Below are 27,914 nucleotides of genomic sequence, written 5' to 3' on the forward strand. Positions count from 1 at the left end.
AGAAATCTACTACTACAACATCAATATAACCAATTATTTTTTGAAAATACCATTATCCCATATAGAGCCAATGCTATCAAATCCATTCCTCTTTTAGTGCTAAAATATTTGTATATAAAGTCATGAGCAATGGACCATAGAATACAAATACTTTCACCTTTTCCTTTTACCCAATTATCAACAGTTTGGACATCTATGGCCATAATTTGAGCAAGCTTTTTTTGGTAATCAATCTTTTTATTTTCCAATATGCCTTATCAAGATTTGAGAGATCCAAGCGAAGGAAAGTTGAATATTCTTCAATGGTTGGCACCATGTTAACCTCATTGAATATAAAGCAGAGATATGAATGGTCTCAAAACTGAACCATGGCCCTAATAAGCTGATCATCAATAGGGACTGAAAAAAGTAATGTAAGGTCCCCAAACTTTTTTGGAAAAGTCTCATTGGCATTAACACTCAATTGGTTCCAAATACTAACCAAATCGTTAAAATCATTTTGTTTAAGATTAAGATGAATTTTGGCATGCAGAGTAGTTATATAATTGGCTAGCAAACAATCACCTCTTTTAAGTTGAGGTTCCTCAAACTTCATTCTCAGGCACATGGGAAACTTTGATATGCTCACCATGGATGTAATTAAGATTCTTTTTGTTAAGATTTTTTTGTAGCAATCACTCTTTATGTAAATCTCAATGATGCATGCATACATAATAAAGTAGAGAGAAAAAAAGTTAGTTAACATAATATAATATATACAAGGAATAACAAAATATAAAAAGGTTAGTATGCAAAAATATATACAAGGAATAACATAAATTTACAAGAATAATAACTATCCCATCATGTGTCCTATTTAGGTTTTTTCTAATTAAAAAGAGGGCAGAACTTTAGTCTAGGTTTGGATCTTTAAGGTTCATGTATATGCTGGATTCAAAGGCTTAACAATCTAAAGGTTCCTAAACTATTCCTTACATCATCATCCTTTATAGACTAGTAGAGCACCCCAATCCTTGCCCACTATTATAAGCTCAAATTGAAAGGGTTTAATTTGAGTGAGAGTTTTCGTTAGCTCACATGGAGGTTATCACTTCACAAGAATGTAGATACTTGCTCCCTTCAAATAAAGGATAAAGCCCGTGTATAGAGCTTATGCATGAATGCAAGTATGGTGTGTGTAAAAGAACATGTCGAGTAATCAAATAGATATATGTGAATAAAAAATAATATCTGCAAAACAAATAAATAAGAAATCATAAATAAATAGGTTAGTCCACATGAAAATCATAAATAATTACATAATAAAAACTATCAAAGCAAGGCTTATAATAATAGATAAATAACTAATGGCTTGACTTTTTATAGTTCCCAATAGAATTGTCAAATTGTCATAACGTCTAGGTCGAAAACCTACCTATTAGACACAAAAATCATGGAGTCGCCATCAATCTTTTTTTACCTAGGTGTGATTGGTCACCTATATGAATCTATCCTTTTTAGGGTTATCCTAAGTATAAACTAAGGGTCCTTAAAAAAGATAGGTTCTGGTCTACATCATCAGAACTAAGGTTTTAGAGTTTGTTACGTGTAATGAAGGTATTAGCACCCTTTTATGTCCAAAATTAGTACCAAATTAATTATGTGTTAGCTGATTTAAGTCTTATCAAAGATGATTTTTATCATGCAAATTAATCAATTTCAATATTTTTATTTGTTTACAAAACATGGTGCTACAAAAATTTTATCAAAATATCAAGCAGTTATGCAATAAATATTAAATGATACTTTAGTAAACTTATCATACAATTATATTATAAATCATGCCAAATATCATGTAATAATATCATGCCTAGATCATGCTAAAATATTCATGCAAGAATATCATGCAAATATATTAATTATAATGCAATAATAACTATCATATAAATATATAATATCATGAAAGTATATTATCATGCAATAATATAAAATACCATGCAAATATATTAATAACCATTCATGCAAATATATAATCATAAAATCAAATATAATCAACCAAAAATATTAGTAATTATGAATAATCTTGCAATTACATATATAATCATGCAATTAAATATCATTCAAATATAATATTAATTATGTAATAAGATATAATATCATATCATCCATTAAATATAAAATTATGCAATAATAAAAATAAATAAATAAATAAATAACTATGTAAATAAATATATTAATAATCATACAATCACACAAATAAATAAATTAATAATCATGCAAATAGATATGCAATTAAATATATAATCATGCTATTAACAATGTAAAACATGCAATTAAATATATGATTATGCAAATAAACATACAATTAAATATATAATAATGCAAATAAACATGCAATTAAATATATAATCATGCAAATAAATATATTAATAATCAAGTAATTAAATATATTAATAATCATGCAATTGAATTAAATATATTAATAATCATGCAATTGAATTAAATATAATCATACAAATAAATATATTAATAAATCACACAAATAAATATATTAATCATGCAAATAAATATATTAGGCAAATAAGTTATCATGCAAATATAATATTAGTCATGCAAATTCATGTAAGAATAAATACCATGCAATAAATATAAAAATAAGAGTAAGCAATTAAATATTATAAAAGTTATACAAAAATCACAAAAAAAAAAAAAAGCAAACATTACATCAATGGTTTCCAATAATTTTTCACCTTTCATACATTGATGCTTCCTACTACAAATCTTAAATTTCTTTCTAAAATCTCTAACCGGATATTTTTGTAAAATTTTTTTTGCTTGATTGCTTCTTCTTTGTTGATTCAAAACTTTGCCTAAATTTTCTCTCTTTTCAATGATTTCTATTTGATCTTGAAGTGAATTGCTATAAGACCCCTTCTTTGATCACAGATTCAAGGTCTTTATATAGGGATTAAATCTTTTTTGATTTGGAAGAAATTAATTCAATCGAATTTAGGATTTCTCTCCAAATTTTATTCTCTATATAATTTTTTTTTTAATAGATTGAGCCCAAAGTCTTTCCAAAATTATTCAATCATTAAAGTTAAAATCTGAGATAGAATCTAAGGGTTGAATTGAATTCAAGATTTTTCATACAAAATTCCACTTTTTAAAAATTTTTTTACCCTTTTTTTGTTTTTTGTTTGTTTTTTACCAATTGATTTTGACTCTTTGAACTTAAAAATAAAAATTCCAAAAAATTAAACTAAAAAATTAAAATACAAATAAAATTTAAGGCTTAGTCTTTGGGTTCAAATTCACTTTTCCAATTAAGACTCAATTGTACAATCAAAATTAAAATTTGAAACTTAATAAATTTCAAAAAATCTTTAGGCAAAAGAGGGTGTTTACAAAGAGCATAATAGGTTTTTCCAATAAGAAAGTGGCTCATTATCAATCAAGGACTATTTTGGTTATTAAGATCGATTTGACATGTTAAGTTGACCTTATTTCTCAGAGTTCATGTTAGCTCAGCTAGACCTATATTTCACCTAACAACATGCATGTGAGTATGCTGATTTATCATTTTTTTTTGTTGAACGTCCTCTTGTCATGTCAGTTCGGGTTGACCTCGTCAATCTTAAACTTGACTTTAAGAGATTGAATTACCAAATTTACACCACCTTTTAGGTATAAATACCCCATCTCATCTTAAGTATGGACAATCAATAGCTAATTCTCCTTTTAGATTTCTCTCTTTCTTTTTCTATTAAGCATTGATATGAACGTTGGAATACAAATATGAAAGGCTTTTTTGATCTTTGTCTTTGATTGATTTTCAATCTTTTGTGATTTTAGATCTTTACTTTTTAAGTCGAGCTTGACACCAACAATATGCTATGCAATTTTTAATTAAATATATGAGACCCATTTTTATATAATATAAAAGTCTCAAATAGAACAACATTAGAACTCGACGAGAGATAAGTAATAAGATCATAGACAAATCAAATGTCTACATAATATTTTATAACTAGGGTGGTAGCACTCTGGTCTTGATGATAAAGTGTCAACTCTCCTTTTGCTTCAAATTAAAAGAGAAAGGGCATTTCAAAGCAGCAACAACAACAACACATTCATTTGGCGACATTGGCATTGTTCTTTTCTTAATTGGTCGTCATGTTAAGTGAAGAATATTTGTCCACAAGTAGTCATGTTGAAAATTTATATTTTGTTATTAATGACATTGTGCAAAATGAATTAGGTATGGGTCATGGGGAGTTTGCTTTGTCTATGGAACATGGTTTGGGATAAAGGGTTTGGTGGCTGGTGATAGGACATATCACAACTGTTTTAGTATCAGAAGAGCATGTGATTTCTTACTGTCAAAGCAGCTCGATTCAGGTGGTTGGGGAGAAAGTTACCTTTCCAGCCAAAAACAGGTCACTTTATTCAAAATTAACACTATATGCTGATCTAGTTTTTCTATTTCAGGATTTCCTTCGCATGCAAAAAATTTATTTTCAACCCAAAAAAATTTTCCATGTTGCATTTTTTTTAATTCAATGGCATTACCTTTGACTCTTTATTTCCTCTCAAAAAAGACGATAAAAGAGTAAAAATATGGGGAAAAAAACTAGCTATCAGTGATTGTTTAATGTTTTTCTTGTTGCTTTGTGCACTAATTTCATTCTTGAGATGTAACAGTTGTACCATATCTATTTACAAGATTTATTGATTTTTTTACCTGAAAATTGGACATTTATTTTCATTGGAGTAAACTTAGAAAGTTGAAATTCTACTTTTAGATTGAAAATTTGTGATTATTTGTTACTCTTTTTTATGAAAAGGTGCATACAAATTTGGACGAAAATAAGTCGCATCTGGTGACAACTGCATGGGCAATGTTAGCCTTGATTGACTGTGGACAAGCAGACAGAGATCCAATGCCATTGCACTGTGCAGCCAAGGTGTTGCTCAATTCACAGTTGGAAAATGGAGATTTCCCACAGCAAGTAAATCTCTTACTGTCTTTTACACACTTTTTTCTTTTTCTTTTGAAATTAAAGATCCCTTGAAAGCCTAAAACCAATTTTGGACCAAAACTTTATAGAATTTCGAATTTTAAGTTCTTATTTTTCATGGAGACCAATTTTAGGACCTCAATCCACAATTAATGATATATATTTTTTCTTTGGTCTGACATTAATGACACATCAACAAAGCCACATTGCAGTTTTAGCCATGTGTCATTATCTACATAGTGAATGTTGCCACTAGACTATTGATTGTGAATTTCTTTTCTTTATTATTATTTTTCTTTGTCTTGCTTTTTTTATCTGTCACAGACCAATATGATGGCTCCTTCGCCATCGAACAGCTTCTTTTCCTTTTCCCTCTCACCTCGCACGCTTCATCTCCTTCTCCCCCAACCCATGCCTTTTCCTCATGATTCCACTCTTCTTCTTTATCTGCTCTTGATTCACTGTAAGTGTTGTTAAGAAGCAGTGGTTACAGCTTGGAATGTATGCTACAGGTTAGCAAGAGGCCAGGAATAAAAAAGAAAAGGGAAAACAGGAAGGGAGAAGTTTTTTTTTTTTTTTTTTTTCCCCTTAATTTGAAATAAAAACTTTTTTCCATAAAAAGTTTTGCAACTCATTGTCACATGACAAAATTTCACCATATGAAATATGGTACATGGCTAAATGTTGTCATTGTGACGTCCATTAATGATGGGTATAGCAAAATCTTTCACACCGATTATTTTTCTTACGTCATTTTGTGAAGAGGAAAATACAATTATTTAAATGGATGATATATGCATATAATTTATGCTAAAAAAGGTTGGATTCGAATTCTCTTCCTCCAACCTAATAAAAAAAAAAGCTAAAGATAGTTTGTGCCTCGTGACAAAATAAAAAAAAAAGTGCATATTCTAATAATCAAATGATATTTATATTTTGCAGGAGATTATTGGAGTGTTCAATAAAAATTGCATGATCAGTTACTCAGCCTACAGAAATATATTCCCCATATGGGCTTTGGGAGAATACCTTAACCGTGTACTGCTAGCCCCTAACAAATCAAAGTAACGAAGAAATCCTTCTTTTTTTTTATTTTGTTCAACGAATATGAAACAAGTGCTGCTGCATGGTTGAACGTGCTCATACTATTTCCTTTTTCTCTAAAAAAAATATGTAAAATAAATACAAACAGCTTTGTTTTTGAAACTTACTTCTGAAGGGTTGGACTTATGATTTTTGTGAGACGTTTAATAAAATATTGACAACATCTGTTTATAAACAACTAGAACTAGTTTCAATTATTGACCACAATGCGTAAATAGCATATCTGCTAAAAAAAAACACTGATGTTAATTTTATAGAAACAATCAAATCAAGTCCGCTGGATCTCCAATTAACATCCAAATAAAATACTACATATGAGAATTGAGAATGTCTATTGGTTATAGCAGGTGAATAAATTACTAATAAGTAATGGGGACAATAGAGATGATACTGAATTTGTATGTTCTTTTCTAATTTATAAACATGGCTACTTAGACATTGATGAGCATCCATCAAAATGCTAGTAACTGACAAATGCTTCAATATTTTTAATAACATGCCTTCTCTTTTAATCAGTATCCTATATGAGAAATGCAACAATGCTTTTGTGTAATCATTGATTAACTCTTGGATGGCTACTTATAATTTCCACTTTATGATTATTCATAATACAATTTTATTTTATAAAATCATTTCTAGTGTAATACACCCAGCAGGCCAAATACATGTCACAAATCTTATATTTCTGATAATAACATTTATTTGGTTTATTATCCACCAATTAATCCATGAACCACTATATCTTAATAATAATTATTCATATATATATATCAATTAAATTTTAATTGGTTTTCATGAAAATTGAACACTAGTCAAATTTGAACCAATAATAAATTTTAAAAAATATATCAATATTTGATTTATAAATGACCAACAAAGATAAAACCATACAAATAGCTTGACTCAACTTATTATCTCAATTTTGGTTCCATGATTTAAAAATAAAACTAATCTTGTAGCAAAATCTTATTTTCTACATATATTCTCCACTTACATCTAATTTTTCTAGTAAATTCCTTTACTCATTTTCAATTGTTTTCATAGAAACCATGTGACAAGTTGCCTATTCTATCTATAACTAAGACATGACAATTAAACAATCAACCATTCCATTAAAACCCAATTTAATTTATTACTTGATAACAAGTGATAATTCTTTTGATTGTAGATCAATTCATATATTTCTTTTTTATGTTTTCAAGCTATTTCCCATCTCAGTCTTTAAAAGCATCAGTTTTTCAAATATATATAATACAATTTATTAAACCCAATTATGCAGTCAATTTCAATATATGCATAAACTTATGCAACGTAATCAATATTTTGCATACTATGTTTTGACTTTACACACTAATGAAATTAATTGTTAATGTATTTATCTCATTCAGTCAATCTTGTTTACCAGCAATTATGCCAAAAAAAAAAAAAACTCTAATGAAGATTTTTATGAAAATTAACATTTTCGTCCATGGAAACATTAATTCTTTGACACCTTACGCCTCATCTAATATTGATTTTCAAATCATGCCAATTTCTTTTCCTTGTATCTTCTTCATGCAAAATATAAATTTATCATAATTGCCTTTAAATTGTTAGAAAAAAATAAATAAGGTAAGAGAAAAAAAAAGGAACAGAATATTGGCTTTGAGGTGTGAAAAATACTTTTTTAAAGACAATTATGCCTTTAGAATACAATAAAACCTTAAACTCTCCAATTAGAAGTAATAAAAATTATTATACTAAAATATTTATTTATAATGAATGAACATATATAAACTTCTATTTAAATAATTATGATTTTTTGTATAATTATGACCTTTATGAATAATAATTTAGTTATATTTAAATAATTACGATCATTTGTTATATGATAATTATTTTTGCTTAAACATAATTATTTAAAATATGAATAAAATTAAATACAAAAATTAATTTTATTTATCAATAATTAAATCTTTCTTTCCAACATTGGATGTACCACATTCTAAATTACTAACAAACTCTCCAAGCTAGCCTCTGAATCAAACGCCTTTCCTTTCAACCATCGTATTACCCACAAACTCCTCCTCCATCCTGTCACCTTTCTTTGCAAGTTACAATGATGTAGAATTTGTTTCCAAATTTCCTTTGAATATGTGCAACTAAAGAAAATATGATTCCTGCTCTCCATTTCCTGTTTACAAAGCACACAACCGTCATCTATAGATATCCCCATGATAACAGCCCCATCTTTTGTAGGGAGTTTGTTAAGAGCAACCATCTAAGAAACCATAGCATCTTTAGGAATATGGAGTTTCCACCAAATGAGCCTATGTCAATCCACCTTCTGCTTTCTTTGTCTCAGTACCTCCCAAACACTAGTTGTGGAGTAACTTGTGCTTATAGTGTTCCATACAACTCCATCCTCTGTCTGCATTAAGAATCTGTAAGCAATGCTCCTCAATTTTAGCAGTTTCTTCATGGCCCAACTATGACTTGATATGCTAGGATTTCCCATTTACTACGTCCCTTGAGCACATAACTCGGTATCTATGCTATCCACAGTGATCCGGCTTGTGACCAGAGTAGCCTAATGATATAGGCAAGTGGACTTTTGTGTCCTACATATATATATATATATATATATATATATATATATATATATATTGAGTTGTTTTTTGGGTATGGGAACATGAGAAAACCAACATTAATTTTCTACTGCATGCCTTGTGAAACTAAAACAGAAGGTGATGTCTCTCTCAGTCACTATCTTTCATGGATGATCGATCAGGTACTAAACATGGTATGTTGTTGGGTAGAAGACCCAAACTCAGAGGGATACAACTGTCACCTTTCCAGAATTAAAGATTACCTTTGGATTGCCGAAGATGGCATGAAAATGCAGGTATACTCGGTTACAATCTTGCTTTCTTTTCTTGTACAGATTGGATCAGATTTTCGCCTACCTCACTAACAGAATTTTGTTTGGTCAAATTAATTCGATGGTTATATATATATATATATGTATATAAAATTAAAGATGAACAAATTATTAAATGGTAATTTCCATCATGCAGGGATACAATGGATCTCAATTATGGGATGTTGCTTTCTCTGTTCAATCAATCTTGGCAACCGACCTTGTCGAGGAATATGGTTCAATGCTTAAGAAAGCTCACAACTTCATAAAAAATACACAAGTATTGGTTATCGACATCTATAATAATGTTTTTAGTATAATAATAATAATAATAATAATAATAATAATAATAATAATAATAATAATAGTAAGTTGTATTATTTCTCAACCATCAAATTACATTGTTCTACAATATTTTTAAGTAATATAATATTAGGTTAATTAAAAGTGCATGACTAATTAATCAAATTGAATGTTGTCTTAATTTAGGTCAAAGAAAACAGTGGCGGCGACCTTAATTTCTGGTATCGCCACATTTCAAAGGGAGGATGGCCTTTCTCAACTCCAGATAATGGTTGGATTGTCTCAGATTGCACATCAGAAGGATTGAAGGTAAATATTTAATTTCTTAATCCACATGGTGACTCTAAGGAGAAATATATATGATCTATGTTTAACAATTCCAGATTGTTTTGTAGGCAGCACTTTTGTTATCAACAATGCCATCTGACATCGTTGATGTAAAGGTTACAACACCAGATCGATTATATGAGGCTGTTAATGTGATTTTATCTTTACAGGTAACATATTATACTTAATTTTCATTTACTAATTTATCGATATATTAAGGTTTTTACTGATTTGTGGTTACATGTGTGTAATGACATATGTCCTTTTAATTTAGATGGTGTTACACTTGGCAAGAATTTATTGGTTATTAAACACCTAGCAGTCTCTCCAAATCCGTTAGTAGAACTGGAATTCATTGGCCAAAAAACAGGACTGGAATACATAGATAGCGTTTGATAGTTAAGTATAAGAATGCACATTTTTTTGGGTAGTATACAATTTTTTTTAAGTTTAGGTATCAAATTACAATTTCACATAATCTGGGTACTATTTTTTGTAATTAACTCTTTTATGAAGTAGAGTGTCACAAAAACATGCAATGTAACAAAGGGTAAAACACAAAACCTGTATGACTAATGGAGTAGAATCAACCCAATGCTTGACAAGTTATATGAAAGGTAAGAACTTGGTTGACATAAAAAAAAATGATTATAAGAGAATAGTGAGGAAAACGTTTTCTATGAATCAAAGAACAAAGACAGCAATAACATTTTTTTTTTCTCTTTTGAAATTACTTATATATCAATGGAAATTATATATATAAAAAAAAACTCCACATTCATATATATATATATATGTTGTCTATTTAAATAATTTTGTTGGCTTAACAGTTTCACATTTATCTATTTTTTATTTATATATAATTAATGGACACGTCAATTTATAAAATTTTTATACTTGTTTGCGAACATATTATGTAGATAAATAGTATTCCTTCATAATTAACCGCAATATTTAGCATTTTGCTTATTCTTAATTCACAGAATAACAGTGGTGGTTTTGCATCATATGAGCTCACGAGATCTTATGCATGGTTGGAAGTAAGAATTAATAGTTTTTCATTCATTTATATCCACGTTCTAATTAATTAATAAATGAGAGATGATTTTGTTTGAGTTTAAACCTTTTTTCTCCTGTATTACAGATGTTCAATCCAGCTGAAATGTTTCGAGATATAATCATTGACTATCAGTAAGATAGGAAAATATTTGTTTTAAGTTTTCTTACTATATATGTTTTTCTTTTTGGTTGGGGAGTGACAACTGATTGTTCTGTTATTACTAACATGCACCGCGTAATTTCAATATATTTCGAGCACGCATATATATCATGGATCTTTTCTTTGCTACGGCTAGCTTTGTAACCTTTGGGTTACATAAAATGTGCTTTACTGTAATCACTCAAAAATTTGATAATTTTAGGTATGTGGAATGCACTTCGGCAGCAATTCAAGGCCTTAAATTATTTCTCAAGCTGTATCCAAGTTACAAAAAGAAAGAAATAGAAGCTTGCATTGGCAAAGCAATCAACTTCGTTGAGAGTATACAACTACCTGATGGATCATGGTATCTTTCTCTAACTGTTTATTGGCACATATTTTATTCTTGAGAATTATATAGACCCATATCTAAGGTACGTAATTAAGATAAATCAAATCAATCCAAGGAATTATGACATTAATCACTGAACAAGGAAGATACATATATATATATATATATATATATATATAGTTCTTTCATAGTTCAAAGAGCTAGCTAGCTAAGAACAAGCTTTAATTTATGGGCAGATCTAGAGGCGATATATAAGATACCCCTCTTTAGATGACAAATTGTAGCACTCAACCTCACCAAATCCTAACCATCACACCTAGCTAATATTCTGTGTCATGTTTTTACACGCTATTACAAATAATAATATAAAAATATTTATTGTTTTTACCGTTAAAAATTTTGTAGATGGCTCGAGAGCTTAAGTTTTCAAAAAATCAACTCGATCGGCTTAGAACATGGATTTTTATTTGAACCATCATCCTATCTACTTCCTTTGTTGAAAGAATTTTTGTCAAAAACTGTAAATTGGGTGATCTGATACTAGCTAGTTCCTTTTAGAATTAGGTCCTAACGTATTTGATCTTATAATACAGCAAATCTATTTATAAAAAGAAATGAATATAGAACCAGAAACACAAGAACTTACATAACTCTTGATAGCTTATGTATATCCACGAGAAGAAATAGTAAAAATTTGCATTGTTTTATCAATTAAAAAACAGAATTTATACTGATTGAACAAGGCAATTTTACCAAATTCACGTTAACACACTCGATAACCATTTCTTGCACTAGTATGAGACCTCCCACTTTGTTGTTATCATAAGAATTTTTAAATTTGCGAGGTAATTGAAAGATGTAGTTTTTTTTATTTATTGATAATAGTAAATATAATATAAAAATAAAATAAAAATATTATTCAAAAAAATAAAAAAGAAATATAAAGCTGCACAAAGAATAAAAATTTAAAAATAAATTATAAAAATGTAACAAATAAATTAGGAGTTGATTTTTTTAATTTATTTTGATTGTTTTACTCTCGTCGTGTTCTAAAAACAGACATTAAATTATATAAAAATATATGAAATTTTGTGTCAGGATATTTTAAGAAAATAAAATAACTGTTAGATATAAATTAATTACACAATCCATTATTGAATTGCCACCTCTAAAAGAAAGAGTAATCATTAACCATCATACCATATCTTTAATTTTTATTGTAAGTTCAAAAACATGGTTTTCTCAAACTTCTCAAGCCAAACTCCTTTATTTTATGTAATCACTACTTCGCTCTTTTTTTCATTATTCCTCTTTCCTCAATTGGTCTTTCTCCTCTCTGATTCTAGATGCTTTCATCTTTTTTAATTCAATCCATAATCATTAAAAACACTTTAATACTTTCAACAATAAAAAAATTTTCAACCCTATCTTTAGGTAGGATATATGTCAAGAACCATTCTTCTAATAAAAATGTACAAATATATTTTTTTTATTTTATATAGAAGTAACTTTCAAGTTTCAATTGAAACTTTGGAAACTTATTTTTGTTTAATCTTTTCTTTCATTGTCCTTTTAATTAATAAAAAAATAAATTTAAACCAATTGAAATCAACCATGTAAAAATAAATAACTCTTATGAGATTGTTTTTAATACACGTAATAGATTAAAAAGTAAATAAACAAAGTTTTTAAAAAAAAAATTTCTTACGTTTAAATCGATCATCCAAAAGAAAACAAAAAAAATCAGTAACTATTATTTAGTTATGTGGCATTAAGAACCATGCAGTTACCTGCAGATCCATGTATTTTCGTATCCAAATTCATTCACTTGTCTTCTAGCCAGCACCTAAGCCCATAACAGATTCAATTCAACAGGGTTGGACAACTATAAAATGAAAAGATATTAGTCATTAACTCAAAAATAAAGGCTAATATGATCATTTCATTCTAGAGTACAACTGTCAAACTCGAAAGCTTTTCAGGATACTTTTTATCTATAAACAAAAAAGAAACCAGTAACGATTATTTAGTCACGTTGCTTTAGTCATTAACTAAAAAATAAAAGTTAATATGGTTTTTTCATTATAGAGTACAGTTGTCAAATTCTAAAACTTTTGAGGATGCTTTTTATTTATAGTTTATAGATATTACGTTCTAAAAGTCATGCATATTTTATTCTAGCATATGATCTAAGAAACAAAGTAGCTAGGAATAAGTTGAAAAATTACGCAAACAACAACATAGGAAAAACCATAAAGAAATTAGGCAAACAAAAACACACAAAAATTTACATGATTAAGTCACTTGCTTACGTTTCGAAATGAATAGTTATACGGTTAAAAAAATTAAAGTACAATAAAATCTTTACCGAAATTAATGTAAAGGCGGTTTGGATGCTTACAAAAATAATTATACGAACTCACTCTTGGTCTAAGCTCCATCTAAAGTCAAAGACAGAGCTACAATAAGGTGTTTCTCTTTAAAACTTTCCAAAAGTATATATTATGAGTATTTTATGGTCAAAAGAGTAGTCTAGGTTGAGAAATCTACCTATTAGATAAAAAAATTACGAAGTAACCACTAAACTTTTTTTTATTTAAGTGTGATTGATCACTTATGTGAATTTATCATTTTTAAGGTCGTCCTAAGTGTAAACTAAGAGTTCTTAAAAAAAATAAATTTTAATTTACATAATCAAAACAAATGTTCGAAAATCGCTTATATATAGAGAATGTATTAGCACCTTTTTATACTCAAAATTGATGCCAAATTAATTATGTGTTATCTGATTTAAGTTTTATCCAAGATAGTTTTTATCATACAAATTAATCAATTCTAATCTTTTTATTTATTTATAAAACATTGTGGTACAAAAAATTTATCAAAATATCAAACAGTCATGCAATAAATATTAAATCATATCATACTAAAATTATCATGCAAAAATATTATAAATTATACCAAATATCACGTAATAATATCATGCCTAGATCATGTTAAAATATTCATGCAAAAATGTAATGCAAATATATCAATTATCATATAATAATAACAATCATATAAATATATAATCTCATGCAAGTATATTATCATGTAATAATATAAAATATTATGCAAATATATTAATAACCATTCATGCAAATATATAATCATGAAATCAAATATAATCACACAAAAATATTAGTAATTATGTATAATCATGCAATTAAATATCATTCAAATATAATATTAATTATGCAATAATATATAATATCATATCATGCAATAAGTATAAAATTATGCAATAATGATAAATTAATAAATAAATAACTATGTAAATAAATATATTAATAATCATAAAATCACACAAATAAATAAATTAATAATCATGCAAATTGACGTGCAATTAAATATATAATCATGCAATTATCAATATAAAACATGCAATTAAATATATTATCATGCAAATAATAATATAAATCATGCAAATAAACATATAATTAAATACATAATAATGCAAATAAACATGTAATTAAATATATGATCATGCAAATAAATATATTAATAATCAAGCAATTAAATGTATTAATAATCATGCAATTGAATTAAATATAATCATACAAATAAATATATTAATAATCATGCAAATATATTAATAAATCACATAAATAAATATATTAATCATACAAATAAATATATTAGGCAAATAAGTTATCATGCAAATATAATATTAGTCATGCAAATTCATGCAAAAATAAATACTATGCAATAAATATAAAAATACGAGTAAGCAATTAAATATTATAAAAGTTATAAAAAAATCACCAAAAAAAAAAAAGAAAACATTACCTTAATGGTTTTCAACAATTTTTCATCTTTCAAACACTGATACTTCCTACTATAAATCTTAGCCTTATTTCCAAAAACTCCAATTAAATCTTCTTGTAAAAATTTTTTTTGCTTGATTGCTTTTTCCTTGTTGATTTAAAAGTTTATCCAAATTTTCTCTCTTTTCAATGATCTCTGTTTGATTTTGAAGTGAAATGTTGTGAGGCCCCCTCTTTGATCATAGATTTAAGGTCTTTATATAGGGATTGAATTCCTTTCGATTTGGAAGAAATTAATTCAACCATATCTAGGATTTCTCTTAAAATTTTATTTTCTATGTAATCTTTCCTTTTTTTAATAGATTGAGCCCAAAGTCTTTCCAAAATTATTCAATTATTAAAGTTAAAATCTGATATAAAATCTAAGAGTTGAATTGAATCCAAGATTTTTCATGCAAAATCCAATAAATTTTTTTATTTTTACCCTTTTTTTATTTTTTTTTACCAATTGACTTTAACTCTTTTGACTAAAAAAATTAAAATAAAAAATTAAAATACAAATAAAATTTAGGGCTTAATCTTTGGGCCCAAAATTCACATTTTCAATTAAGGCCTAATTGCACAATCAAAATTAAAATTTGAAGCTTAATGAATTTTGAAAAATCCTTGGACAAAATAAGGTGTCTACAATTATTTTGTGCATTTTCTATGAAACATGAATTGTACAAATAAAAAAAAAATCCATTTTGTTTGGGTAAAAAAATAAAAAAAAAAATTGCAAAGGCTCCTCTTCAGAGGTTTGAAACTTTTTTTTTTTTAAATGCTTCCCTACAATTGAGGCTTTGAAACTTTTGGAAATAAAATACTCCATCACAACTGCGGTTTCGAAACTTTTAAAAATAAAATGCTCACTCACAAGTGAGGCTTTAGAACTTTTGAAAAATAAAATGTTCCCTCACAACTGAGGCTGTGAGACTTTTGAAAATAAAATGCTCTCTCACAACTAATCCCCCACAACTGAGGCTTTGAAACTTTGAAAAATAAAATGCTCTCCCACAACTGAAGCTTTGAAACTTTTAGAAAATAAAATGAGATCATTCTTACCTTTGAAAAAGCTCCTCCCTAATAGAGGCATTGAAACTTAAAAAAAATCTTCCTTTAAATTGAGTTTCTATATCTCATCTGAATCATCATTGATTACTTTCCAATGTCTCTTTTCAAAATTATTTTCTCATCTAGTTTTTCCTTCATACTTTCCAAACATATGCAATGAATGCATGGAATGAATGAAAATATTTTCCACAATTCTTAAATTCAATTTTAAGATTCAAACTTTAATTTTTCTTCCTTTCAAACATGCATGATGTATGGGATGAATATGATGAATACAATGTGTGCTTACAATGAATGCATGAGCCAAAGATTTTTCAAAATTCTATCATAATTTTACAACTTAAACTTTGATCTTTCTTTTCCAAACATGAAGTGCATGAGTGCAATAAATGTGATGATATATGCAACATGAATGTAGTGAATACAATACATGAATGCAAAATTCCTATCCAATTTCAAACTTTAGACTTTTTTTTTTCAAATATGCATGATGAATGCTATGAATAAGTGCAATATTCTCAGTATGATGAATGCATATAATGCATATGGTGAATGAAATATATGCTATACAATTCATTTATCTTTTCAATTATCGTAAATTAGAGGATTTTCAAGACTCTTGATTTATCTTCTTACCTCTTTTAACTTATTAACACTTATAGTTTTCAACATGAGCTATCATACATTATCAAGTAGTCTTATCTGTTATATCATCCAAATCCAAAGTTTCCTTCTTTCAATGGGCTTCTCATCATGTTTTTCTTCAACTTCTTTGGAGTTGGCCAACAAATGTATTAATTGATTTATGACCCAAAATTCCTCTTCATTAGCTTCATCATTTGATTTCAACATTTAAAATGTTTTTTTTTTTTCATTTGTAAGTCACAAGGATCAACATCATTTTAAACTTATTTCATCTTTCACATTTCATTTTCAATATCCCTAGTCACTTTGAAATAATGTAAGGATATTTCATAATAGTCATTCATTTATTCATCATCATTTGAATTCAATACCAAATATAATCCATCACATTTCTTTAATTTATCATGGGAAGAAATAAATGGTGAAGAATAAGAAAAATAAAAGAAACGGTATTCATTATTATAACTAGTAAAGAATAAATAGGAAAAGAAATCATTTTAGGATAAATCATCAAATTAAATGCTAGGAAAGGTAAACAACATCTAAGATAATGAATATTCATATACTTCTAAACAAATTAATTCTGAATTCTTTTTCAATAACTCATTCCATTGATATTTTTGATCTTTCATCAATTCAAGCATTATCTTTATTTTTTGGGAATCCTTATCAATGTAGTTTTTCAAGTTTCCTTTTTGTTACTTAAACCACCTTTTTGGGTTTTCAATTTAAATTCTTCTTTTTCTTTCTTTTTTCTTCCTCATTCTTTCTTTTTTTTTTTTAACTTTTTTTTGCACATCTTTTTCTTCTTATTTTCTTTTTTCTTTTAATCCATTAATGACATTTTGATCAAAAATTTCAACATTCCTATTATAAGTTTGTCGTAGTTCAATTCATGACTCTTAATTTTGGGTATTCATATTCGATCAAAATAAACTTTTAAAGGATGTACCGTAGGCTAGGGTGACAGGTTATGAAAGAAATGAATAAAATAAGCCTAAAATTAATTTAAAGGGTTATAAACCAAAGGATCATTTATTATCATATGGAGTAGCTTGATTTTTTTTTCACATTCTTTATCAATTCTCTCTTTTTCATTTTTTTCTTTTTTTTCACATTTTTTATTTGTATTTTTCATCCTTTTTCAAAAAGGATCTGAACACCATAAAGGTTTTTTTATTTTTTTATTTTTTTGCCTTTGAAATTATTAGAGATCTTCACTTTTTTTTTGTTTTTCTCTTTGTAATCAAGCCTTTTTCAAACTTTATCCCTCAACATGGAGGATAATCCTTGATTAGCATTTCTTCTAAAGAAAATCCAATAGGCTCAAATAAGATAGCAAATGGATAATTTTACTCCTTGTGTGAAAGGTAAAAAAAAAATGATCATTTCTCATTTTAAATATGAATACTCTAAATGAAGAATATTTATTGACTAAGGGCAAACTTGTGAGTGAACTATCATAAAAAAGTCACACATTATATCATTTTCATTTATGAATGAGTGAAATCTCATGCTAGTTTCGTTTCGTGAAACCTGTCTTCTTTTGTTTCAATGATCTCAACAGATTAAGAGTCTCGACTTATTAATTCCATCAATATAAATGATGTTTTTAAAATTGAATCTTGAATTATTGTTATGGTTGTCTGAACATTCATTACTTAAAACATAAGAGTGGGTGAAATGTGAAAGGTATGTATATAAAAGTAATGGAACAAATGAGAAAATATAATGAAAATGCATGTTTCACTTTATTGAAATGATGAAAGATAAATAAAAGACTGACATAAAAGACTCGAATGTTCCAAATTTGCATTATTTCTTAAAGTTCCTAAAGTGATAGATATTTATAAAAACTCCCTCAAAATTATGCCCCAGTGTGGTTAAGCATGATGACATATGTTCTTGCTTTTTGATCAGAATTCACCAATCTATTTTTGATCAAACTTTGCACTTTATACTTCAATGTTGTTCAATTTTCTATAGAATGGTCAGCAATCTTAGGATGATAGTCATAAGTAGTATTAGCCACATACCACTTAGAGTAGAGAGGCTTTATAGGTTATGAATAAATTGGTGCAATCAAATAGTTCTCAATAAGTTGAAGAAATAGCTCGATTTATGTCATAGGAATTGGATCTATAGGAGCTCTTTATCTTTTCACCCCATTCTTAGGTTGAGTAATTGGCCAAGAGTTGGGTGACTGTATGACTGGTTGATGAGCATAAGGACTTAGGAGATATTGTTGATGGTTGGATAGTAAAGTTGTTACATCATGTAAGAAGAATATAGGGTGAAGCTTTCAACTTATTGCCTCTCATAAATAATAGCTTGAGCATCTCTTTTTTTCTTTTTTAGCATAGCCTATTTTTTTACATTATCACCTTCAAGGTTTTTATTCTTGATGATATTTATAATAATCTCTCCAGAAATTACCAAATCATTGAAATTTTTAGTAGCATTTTCAATCATCCTTTTATAGTAAGGAGCCTTAAAAGTATTAACAAGCAAGATTGTGGTCTCCTTTTCAATGAATGAAGGTTGAGCTTAGGTAGCAAAATCTCTCCATCTCTGGGTATATTCTTTAAAACTTTTAGTATCCTTCATTTACATCATTTGTAGAAACATATGATCTCATGTTAGATCTATAATGTATTTGTATTGTGTAATAAAAACATTTGTAAGTTTTCTACATCTATGGACGCAAGATCTATCAGTTTTACATGCCACCTAATAGTTGACCTAGTAAAATTGTCTTAAAAAATATGGATGAGTAACTTTTCATTATGAGCAACTTTTTATTATAAATGTATACAACCATCTTACGATAATACATTGTAATATGTGTAATAGGATATTTGATCCCATCATACTTTTCAAACTTGGGCATTTAAAACTTTGGTGGAATCATGACATCAAGAACTAGCATAATCCAGTAACATCCATTGACCCATAAAAGTTTGTTCTTTCAATGGCTCTAAGCCTATCTTCTATTAGATCTATCTTTTGAGTTTTAGAGCTTTTTTTTAGTTTCAACAGAACCAATCTGTAATTTTTCTTGCTCTTTGAAATCATCAAGATTTAAAACTTGTGTAGGATCAGATGTCTTAATGTCAAGAATATGGGTAATGAGAGTAAGAATAGTAGTTGTTGGCATGTCAATCTATACATAATGCTAGTTTGTAGTGAATGGCATTTGGTGCTGGGTTTCTTAAGATGTATGTGCTGAATATGAGCCAAAGTCAGGAGAATATAATAGATTAATCTCATTTTGTAACACCACCTCTTCCACCATTTTCTTTTCTTTATTCATGTTCTTTAGCAACTTAGTAATAGTTTCCAACTATCCCTTCAATTCTTTTTCTATTTTTTCTAGCTTTTAAAGGTAAATAGTATTTTCTTCTTCCATGATCCTTGCTTGATATCTAGTGTTGTAGTGCCTCAAATTATTTGAAGATTGAGCTATCTTTAAACCTTGATTTTTCATAATTTTTAAGAATTAAGATGACTTATTATCATGCGCTTTAGAGAGATGTTTATGTATGAATGCATGAATGCAATAAGGATGATTTACCACATAACAATTGTTAACCAAGAAAATCTTCATTGAATTAAAAGTTATTTCTAACCAAATTCAATATTACATCCATGAAAAGTTTAAAGTTTATTGTGGAAAAAAATGTATTGGCATTGCATTTCATTAGGGAAAGCTAGTAATTCTTGGCCATAAGTTCCCATCGGTGGTACCTTTGTCTTCTATTCTTTAACTTTTTCTACCATGTCTTTGGCTTTATAGGTAGCCATAGTGATTTGGTCAAGCAGGCATTCTAATTGGTTATGCTTTCTCACATATGCTTTCTTGGCTTATTCACATTTTTCATTCACAACACCCATTTGTGTTTCAATTTCAATCACTACCTCATTGAGCATTTGGATGTGCTTTTGTGCTTCGGTGAGTGCTTTATCTTTTTCTTGCATATTTGCTTGTAATCCACTTTTTTTAAAACTTAGGCTAACTCACGAATTAGTGGATAACTGTGTGATGTTGAGATTAGAAAAAAAAGATTCTTCTATTCATCTCTTTCTTGTTTGAGTGCTTAAACCTTTTTGTCCATTTTTTCTTCTTACTCTTTTTTTCGCTTTTTGATTTCAAGCTCCAATTCATCTTTTTCAAATTAGAGTTTTCTTTTAGTGGTTTTCACTACCAATAAGGGATCAAGATGTGGTGATTTTATTAGGCCATTTAAAGTTGTTTCTTCAGGGATTTTAATGTCTTTACCTCACCTAATGTGCCGCACAAAATACTTATGGAAACTTCATTTGAGTGCCTTCTTTTATTTTTCTTTTGAGGTTAAATTTCAAGCTTGCAAGGCTTTGGCTATCTTTATGGAAACATCAATTTCAACATATGAGAACTCTATTTTACTATGTCTGAAAGTGGTTGGGATAAATTGTTCATAGTCATATTATCTTTGCATCATGATGAAAGAATAACTCACTGTACCTTAAAGGCCTAAAAGAGGAACCTAAAACTTATCTTCACAACCATATAACACTGGTCCATAAAGCATCCAAAGAGCTCTCCATATCACATTTTGGCTAGTGAGCTTGCATAGAAATAAGGTTCATGCTTCATTGGATTTTTTTGTAGGCCATTAAATTTCACAGAATTCCTTAATAAAAATACTTGCAGAGAAATATGGCTGGCAAAATTTACGAATGCTATTTTCGATATGTCTTTTCATTGAAATGGTTAACAATTGAGCACATTCAATAAAATAGCCCTTTTCATTTCAGCGACAATGATTTAAAGATCTAATAGTTTTAGCAAAATTGTAAGAATATGGTTGATTTGGTAATCAAGTTCATCAAAGAAATCTACTACTACAACATCAATATAACCAATTATTTTTTGAAAATACCATTATCCCATATAGAGCCAATGCTATCAAATCCATTCCTCTTTTAGTGCTAAAATATTTGTATATAAAGTCATGAGCAATGGACCATAGAATACAAATACTTTCACCTTTTCCTTTTACCCAATTATCAACAGTTTGGACATCTATGGCCATAATTTGAGCAAGCTTTTTTTGGTAATCAATCTTTTTATTTTCCAATATGCCTTATCAAGATTTGAGAGATCCAAGCGAAGGAAAGTTGAATATTCTTCAATGGTTGGCACCATGTTAACCTCATTGAATATAAAGCAGAGATATGAATGGTCTCAAAACTGAACCATGGCCCTAATAAGCTGATCATCAATAGGGACTGAAAAAAGTAATGTAAGGTCCCCAAACTTTTTTGGAAAAGTCTCATTGGCATTAACACTCAATTGGTTCCAAATACTAACCAAATCGTTAAAATCATTTTGTTTAAGATTAAGATGAATTTTGGCATGCAGAGTAGTTATATAATTGGCTAGCAAACAATCACCTCTTTTAAGTTGAGGTTCCTCAAACTTCATTCTCAGGCACATGGGAAACTTTGATATGCTCACCATGGATGTAATTAAGATTCTTTTTGTTAAGATTTTTTTGTAGCAATCACTCTTTATGTAAATCTCAATGATGCATGCATACATAATAAAGTAGAGAGAAAAAAAGTTAGTTAACATAATATAATATATACAAGGAATAACAAAATATAAAAAGGTTAGTATGCAAAAATATATACAAGGAATAACATAAATTTACAAGAATAATAACTATCCCATCATGTGTCCTATTTAGGTTTTTTCTAATTAAAAAGAGGGCAGAACTTTAGTCTAGGTTTGGATCTTTAAGGTTCATGTATATGCTGGATTCAAAGGCTTAACAATCTAAAGGTTCCTAAACTATTCCTTACATCATCATCCTTTATAGACTAGTAGAGCACCCCAATCCTTGCCCACTATTATAAGCTCAAATTGAAAGGGTTTAATTTGAGTGAGAGTTTTCGTTAGCTCACATGGAGGTTATCACTTCACAAGAATGTAGATACTTGCTCCCTTCAAATAAAGGATAAAGCCCGTGTATAGAGCTTATGCATGAATGCAAGTATGGTGTGTGTAAAAGAACATGTCGAGTAATCAAATAGATATATGTGAATAAAAAATAATATCTGCAAAACAAATAAATAAGAAATCATAAATAAATAGGTTAGTCCACATGAAAATCATAAATAATTACATAATAAAAACTATCAAAGCAAGGCTTATAATAATAGATAAATAACTAATGGCTTGACTTTTTATAGTTCCCAATAGAATTGTCAAATTGTCATAACGTCTAGGTCGAAAACCTACCTATTAGACACAAAAATCATGGAGTCGCCATCAATCTTTTTTTACCTAGGTGTGATTGGTCACCTATATGAATCTATCCTTTTTAGGGTTATCCTAAGTATAAACTAAGGGTCCTTAAAAAAGATAGGTTCTGGTCTACATCATCAGAACTAAGGTTTTAGAGTTTGTTACGTGTAATGAAGGTATTAGCACCCTTTTATGTCCAAAATTAGTACCAAATTAATTATGTGTTAGCTGATTTAAGTCTTATCAAAGATGATTTTTATCATGCAAATTAATCAATTTCAATATTTTTATTTGTTTACAAAACATGGTGCTACAAAAATTTTATCAAAATATCAAGCAGTTATGCAATAAATATTAAATGATACTTTAGTAAACTTATCATACAATTATATTATAAATCATGCCAAATATCATGTAATAATATCATGCCTAGATCATGCTAAAATATTCATGCAAGAATATCATGCAAATATATTAATTATAATGCAATAATAACTATCATATAAATATATAATATCATGAAAGTATATTATCATGCAATAATATAAAATACCATGCAAATATATTAATAACCATTCATGCAAATATATAATCATAAAATCAAATATAATCAACCAAAAATATTAGTAATTATGAATAATCTTGCAATTACATATATAATCATGCAATTAAATATCATTCAAATATAATATTAATTATGTAATAAGATATAATATCATATCATCCATTAAATATAAAATTATGCAATAATAAAAATAAATAAATAAATAAATAACTATGTAAATAAATATATTAATAATCATACAATCACACAAATAAATAAATTAATAATCATGCAAATAGATATGCAATTAAATATATAATCATGCTATTAACAATGTAAAACATGCAATTAAATATATGATTATGCAAATAAACATACAATTAAATATATAATAATGCAAATAAACATGCAATTAAATATATAATCATGCAAATAAATATATTAATAATCAAGTAATTAAATATATTAATAATCATGCAATTGAATTAAATATATTAATAATCATGCAATTGAATTAAATATAATCATACAAATAAATATATTAATAAATCACACAAATAAATATATTAATCATGCAAATAAATATATTAGGCAAATAAGTTATCATGCAAATATAATATTAGTCATGCAAATTCATGTAAGAATAAATACCATGCAATAAATATAAAAATAAGAGTAAGCAATTAAATATTATAAAAGTTATACAAAAATCACAAAAAAAAAAAAAAGCAAACATTACATCAATGGTTTCCAATAATTTTTCACCTTTCATACATTGATGCTTCCTACTACAAATCTTAAATTTCTTTCTAAAATCTCTAACCGGATATTTTTGTAAAATTTTTTTTGCTTGATTGCTTCTTCTTTGTTGATTCAAAACTTTGCCTAAATTTTCTCTCTTTTCAATGATTTCTATTTGATCTTGAAGTGAATTGCTATAAGACCCCTTCTTTGATCACAGATTCAAGGTCTTTATATAGGGATTAAATCTTTTTTGATTTGGAAGAAATTAATTCAATCGAATTTAGGATTTCTCTCCAAATTTTATTCTCTATATAATTTTTTTTTTAATAGATTGAGCCCAAAGTCTTTCCAAAATTATTCAATCATTAAAGTTAAAATCTGAGATAGAATCTAAGGGTTGAATTGAATTCAAGATTTTTCATACAAAATTCCACTTTTTAAAAATTTTTTTACCCTTTTTTTGTTTTTTGTTTGTTTTTTACCAATTGATTTTGACTCTTTGAACTTAAAAATAAAAATTCCAAAAAATTAAACTAAAAAATTAAAATACAAATAAAATTTAAGGCTTAGTCTTTGGGTTCAAATTCACTTTTCCAATTAAGACTCAATTGTACAATCAAAATTAAAATTTGAAACTTAATAAATTTCAAAAAATCTTTAGGCAAAAGAGGGTGTTTACAAAGAGCATAATAGGTTTTTCCAATAAGAAAGTGGCTCATTATCAATCAAGGACTATTTTGGTTATTAAGATCGATTTGACATGTTAAGTTGACCTTATTTCTCAGAGTTCATGTTAGCTCAGCTAGACCTATATTTCACCTAACAACATGCATGTGAGTATGCTGATTTATCATTTTTTTTTGTTGAACGTCCTCTTGTCATGTCAGTTCGGGTTGACCTCGTCAATCTTAAACTTGACTTTAAGAGATTGAATTACCAAATTTACACCACCTTTTAGGTATAAATACCCCATCTCATCTTAAGTATGGACAATCAATAGCTAATTCTCCTTTTAGATTTCTCTCTTTCTTTTTCTATTAAGCATTGATATGAACGTTGGAATACAAATATGAAAGGCTTTTTTGATCTTTGTCTTTGATTGATTTTCAATCTTTTGTGATTTTAGATCTTTACTTTTTAAGTCGAGCTTGACACCAACAATATGCTATGCAATTTTTAATTAAATATATGAGACCCATTTTTATATAATATAAAAGTCTCAAATAGAACAACATTAGAACTCGACGAGAGATAAGTAATAAGATCATAGACAAATCAAATGTCTACATAATATTTTATAACTAGGGTGGTAGCACTCTGGTCTTGATGATAAAGTGTCAACTCTCCTTTTGCTTCAAATTAAAAGAGAAAGGGCATTTCAAAGCAGCAACAACAACAACACATTCATTTGGCGACATTGGCATTGTTCTTTTCTTAATTGGTCGTCATGTTAAGTGAAGAATATTTGTCCACAAGTAGTCATGTTGAAAATTTATATTTTGTTATTAATGACATTGTGCAAAATGAATTAGGTATGGGTCATGGGGAGTTTGCTTTGTCTATGGAACATGGTTTGGGATAAAGGGTTTGGTGGCTGGTGATAGGACATATCACAACTGTTTTAGTATCAGAAGAGCATGTGATTTCTTACTGTCAAAGCAGCTCGATTCAGGTGGTTGGGGAGAAAGTTACCTTTCCAGCCAAAAACAGGTCACTTTATTCAAAATTAACACTATATGCTGATCTAGTTTTTCTATTTCAGGATTTCCTTCGCATGCAAAAAATTTATTTTCAACCCAAAAAAATTTTCCATGTTGCATTTTTTTTAATTCAATGGCATTACCTTTGACTCTTTATTTCCTCTCAAAAAAGACGATAAAAGAGTAAAAATATGGGGAAAAAAACTAGCTATCAGTGATTGTTTAATGTTTTTCTTGTTGCTTTGTGCACTAATTTCATTCTTGAGATGTAACAGTTGTACCATATCTATTTACAAGATTTATTGATTTTTTTACCTGAAAATTGGACATTTATTTTCATTGGAGTAAACTTAGAAAGTTGAAATTCTACTTTTAGATTGAAAATTTGTGATTATTTGTTACTCTTTTTTATGAAAAGGTGCATACAAATTTGGACGAAAATAAGTCGCATCTGGTGACAACTGCATGGGCAATGTTAGCCTTGATTGACTGTGGACAAGCAGACAGAGATCCAATGCCATTGCACTGTGCAGCCAAGGTGTTGCTCAATTCACAGTTGGAAAATGGAGATTTCCCACAGCAAGTAAATCTCTTACTGTCTTTTACACACTTTTTTCTTTTTCTTTTGAAATTAAAGATCCCTTGAAAGCCTAAAACCAATTTTGGACCAAAACTTTATAGAATTTCGAATTTTAAGTTCTTATTTTTCATGGAGACCAATTTTAGGACCTCAATCCACAATTAATGATATATATTTTTTCTTTGGTCTGACATTAATGACACATCAACAAAGCCACATTGCAGTTTTAGCCATGTGTCATTATCTACATAGTGAATGTTGCCACTAGACTATTGATTGTGAATTTCTTTTCTTTATTATTATTTTTCTTTGTCTTGCTTTTTTTATCTGTCACAGACCAATATGATGGCTCCTTCGCCATCGAACAGCTTCTTTTCCTTTTCCCTCTCACCTCGCACGCTTCATCTCCTTCTCCCCCAACCCATGCCTTTTCCTCATGATTCCACTCTTCTTCTTTATCTGCTCTTGATTCACTGTAAGTGTTGTTAAGAAGCAGTGGTTACAGCTTGGAATGTATGCTACAGGTTAGCAAGAGGCCAGGAATAAAAAAGAAAAGGGAAAACAGGAAGGGAGAAGTTTTTTTTTTTTTTTTTTTTCCCCTTAATTTGAAATAAAAACTTTTTTCCATAAAAAGTTTTGCAACTCATTGTCACATGACAAAATTTCACCATATGAAATATGGTACATGGCTAAATGTTGTCATTGTGACGTCCATTAATGATGGGTATAGCAAAATCTTTCACACCGATTATTTTTCTTACGTCATTTTGTGAAGAGGAAAATACAATTATTTAAATGGATGATATATGCATATAATTTATGCTAAAAAAGGTTGGATTCGAATTCTCTTCCTCCAACCTAATAAAAAAAAAAGCTAAAGATAGTTTGTGCCTCGTGACAAAATAAAAAAAAAAGTGCATATTCTAATAATCAAATGATATTTATATTTTGCAGGAGATTATTGGAGTGTTCAATAAAAATTGCATGATCAGTTACTCAGCCTACAGAAATATATTCCCCATATGGGCTTTGGGAGAATACCTTAACCGTGTACTGCTAGCCCCTAACAAATCAAAGTAACGAAGAAATCCTTCTTTTTTTTTATTTTGTTCAACGAATATGAAACAAGTGCTGCTGCATGGTTGAACGTGCTCATACTATTTCCTTTTTCTCTAAAAAAAATATGTAAAATAAATACAAACAGCTTTGTTTTTGAAACTTACTTCTGAAGGGTTGGACTTATGATTTTTGTGAGACGTTTAATAAAATATTGACAACATCTGTTTATAAACAACTAGAACTAGTTT

At 28.1% G+C, this 27,914-nt stretch overlaps 2 protein-coding genes across 2 annotated transcripts in view; both read left to right on the plus strand.

The window, feature by feature from the left end:
* Nucleotides 1-6,155, plus strand: part of LOC111303485 (cycloartenol synthase-like) — a 57,127-nt gene extending 50,972 nt beyond the window's left edge. Inside the window, exons 15-17 of the mRNA XM_022899790.2 lie at nucleotides 4,241-4,418; nucleotides 4,827-4,991; nucleotides 5,943-6,155. Coding sequence (XP_022755525.2) covers nucleotides 4,241-4,418; nucleotides 4,827-4,991; nucleotides 5,943-6,068 — 469 coding nt within the window. The 3' untranslated portion in view covers nucleotides 6,069-6,155. The remainder of the gene's footprint in view (nucleotides 1-4,240; nucleotides 4,419-4,826; nucleotides 4,992-5,942) is intronic.
* Nucleotides 6,156-8,775: 2,620 nt separating this feature from the next.
* Nucleotides 8,776-27,800, plus strand: LOC149515480 (cycloartenol synthase 2-like). The gene is made up of 10 exons (XM_089742443.1): nucleotides 8,776-8,988; nucleotides 9,161-9,283; nucleotides 9,493-9,615; nucleotides 9,702-9,803; nucleotides 10,617-10,673; nucleotides 10,778-10,824; nucleotides 11,055-11,198; nucleotides 25,860-26,037; nucleotides 26,446-26,610; nucleotides 27,562-27,800. Exons 1-10 carry the CDS (start codon nucleotides 8,776-8,778, stop codon nucleotides 27,685-27,687), a joined length of 1,278 nt encoding a protein of 425 aa, XP_089598569.1. The 3' UTR covers nucleotides 27,688-27,800.
* Nucleotides 27,801-27,914: the final 114 nt, after the last annotated feature.

The sequence above is a fragment of the Durio zibethinus genome, chromosome 13 (assembly GCF_047325235.1).
Source record: "Durio zibethinus cultivar Kanyao isolate XHJ-2024 chromosome 13, ASM4732523v1, whole genome shotgun sequence".
Taxonomy (NCBI): Eukaryota; Viridiplantae; Streptophyta; class Magnoliopsida; order Malvales; family Malvaceae; genus Durio; species Durio zibethinus.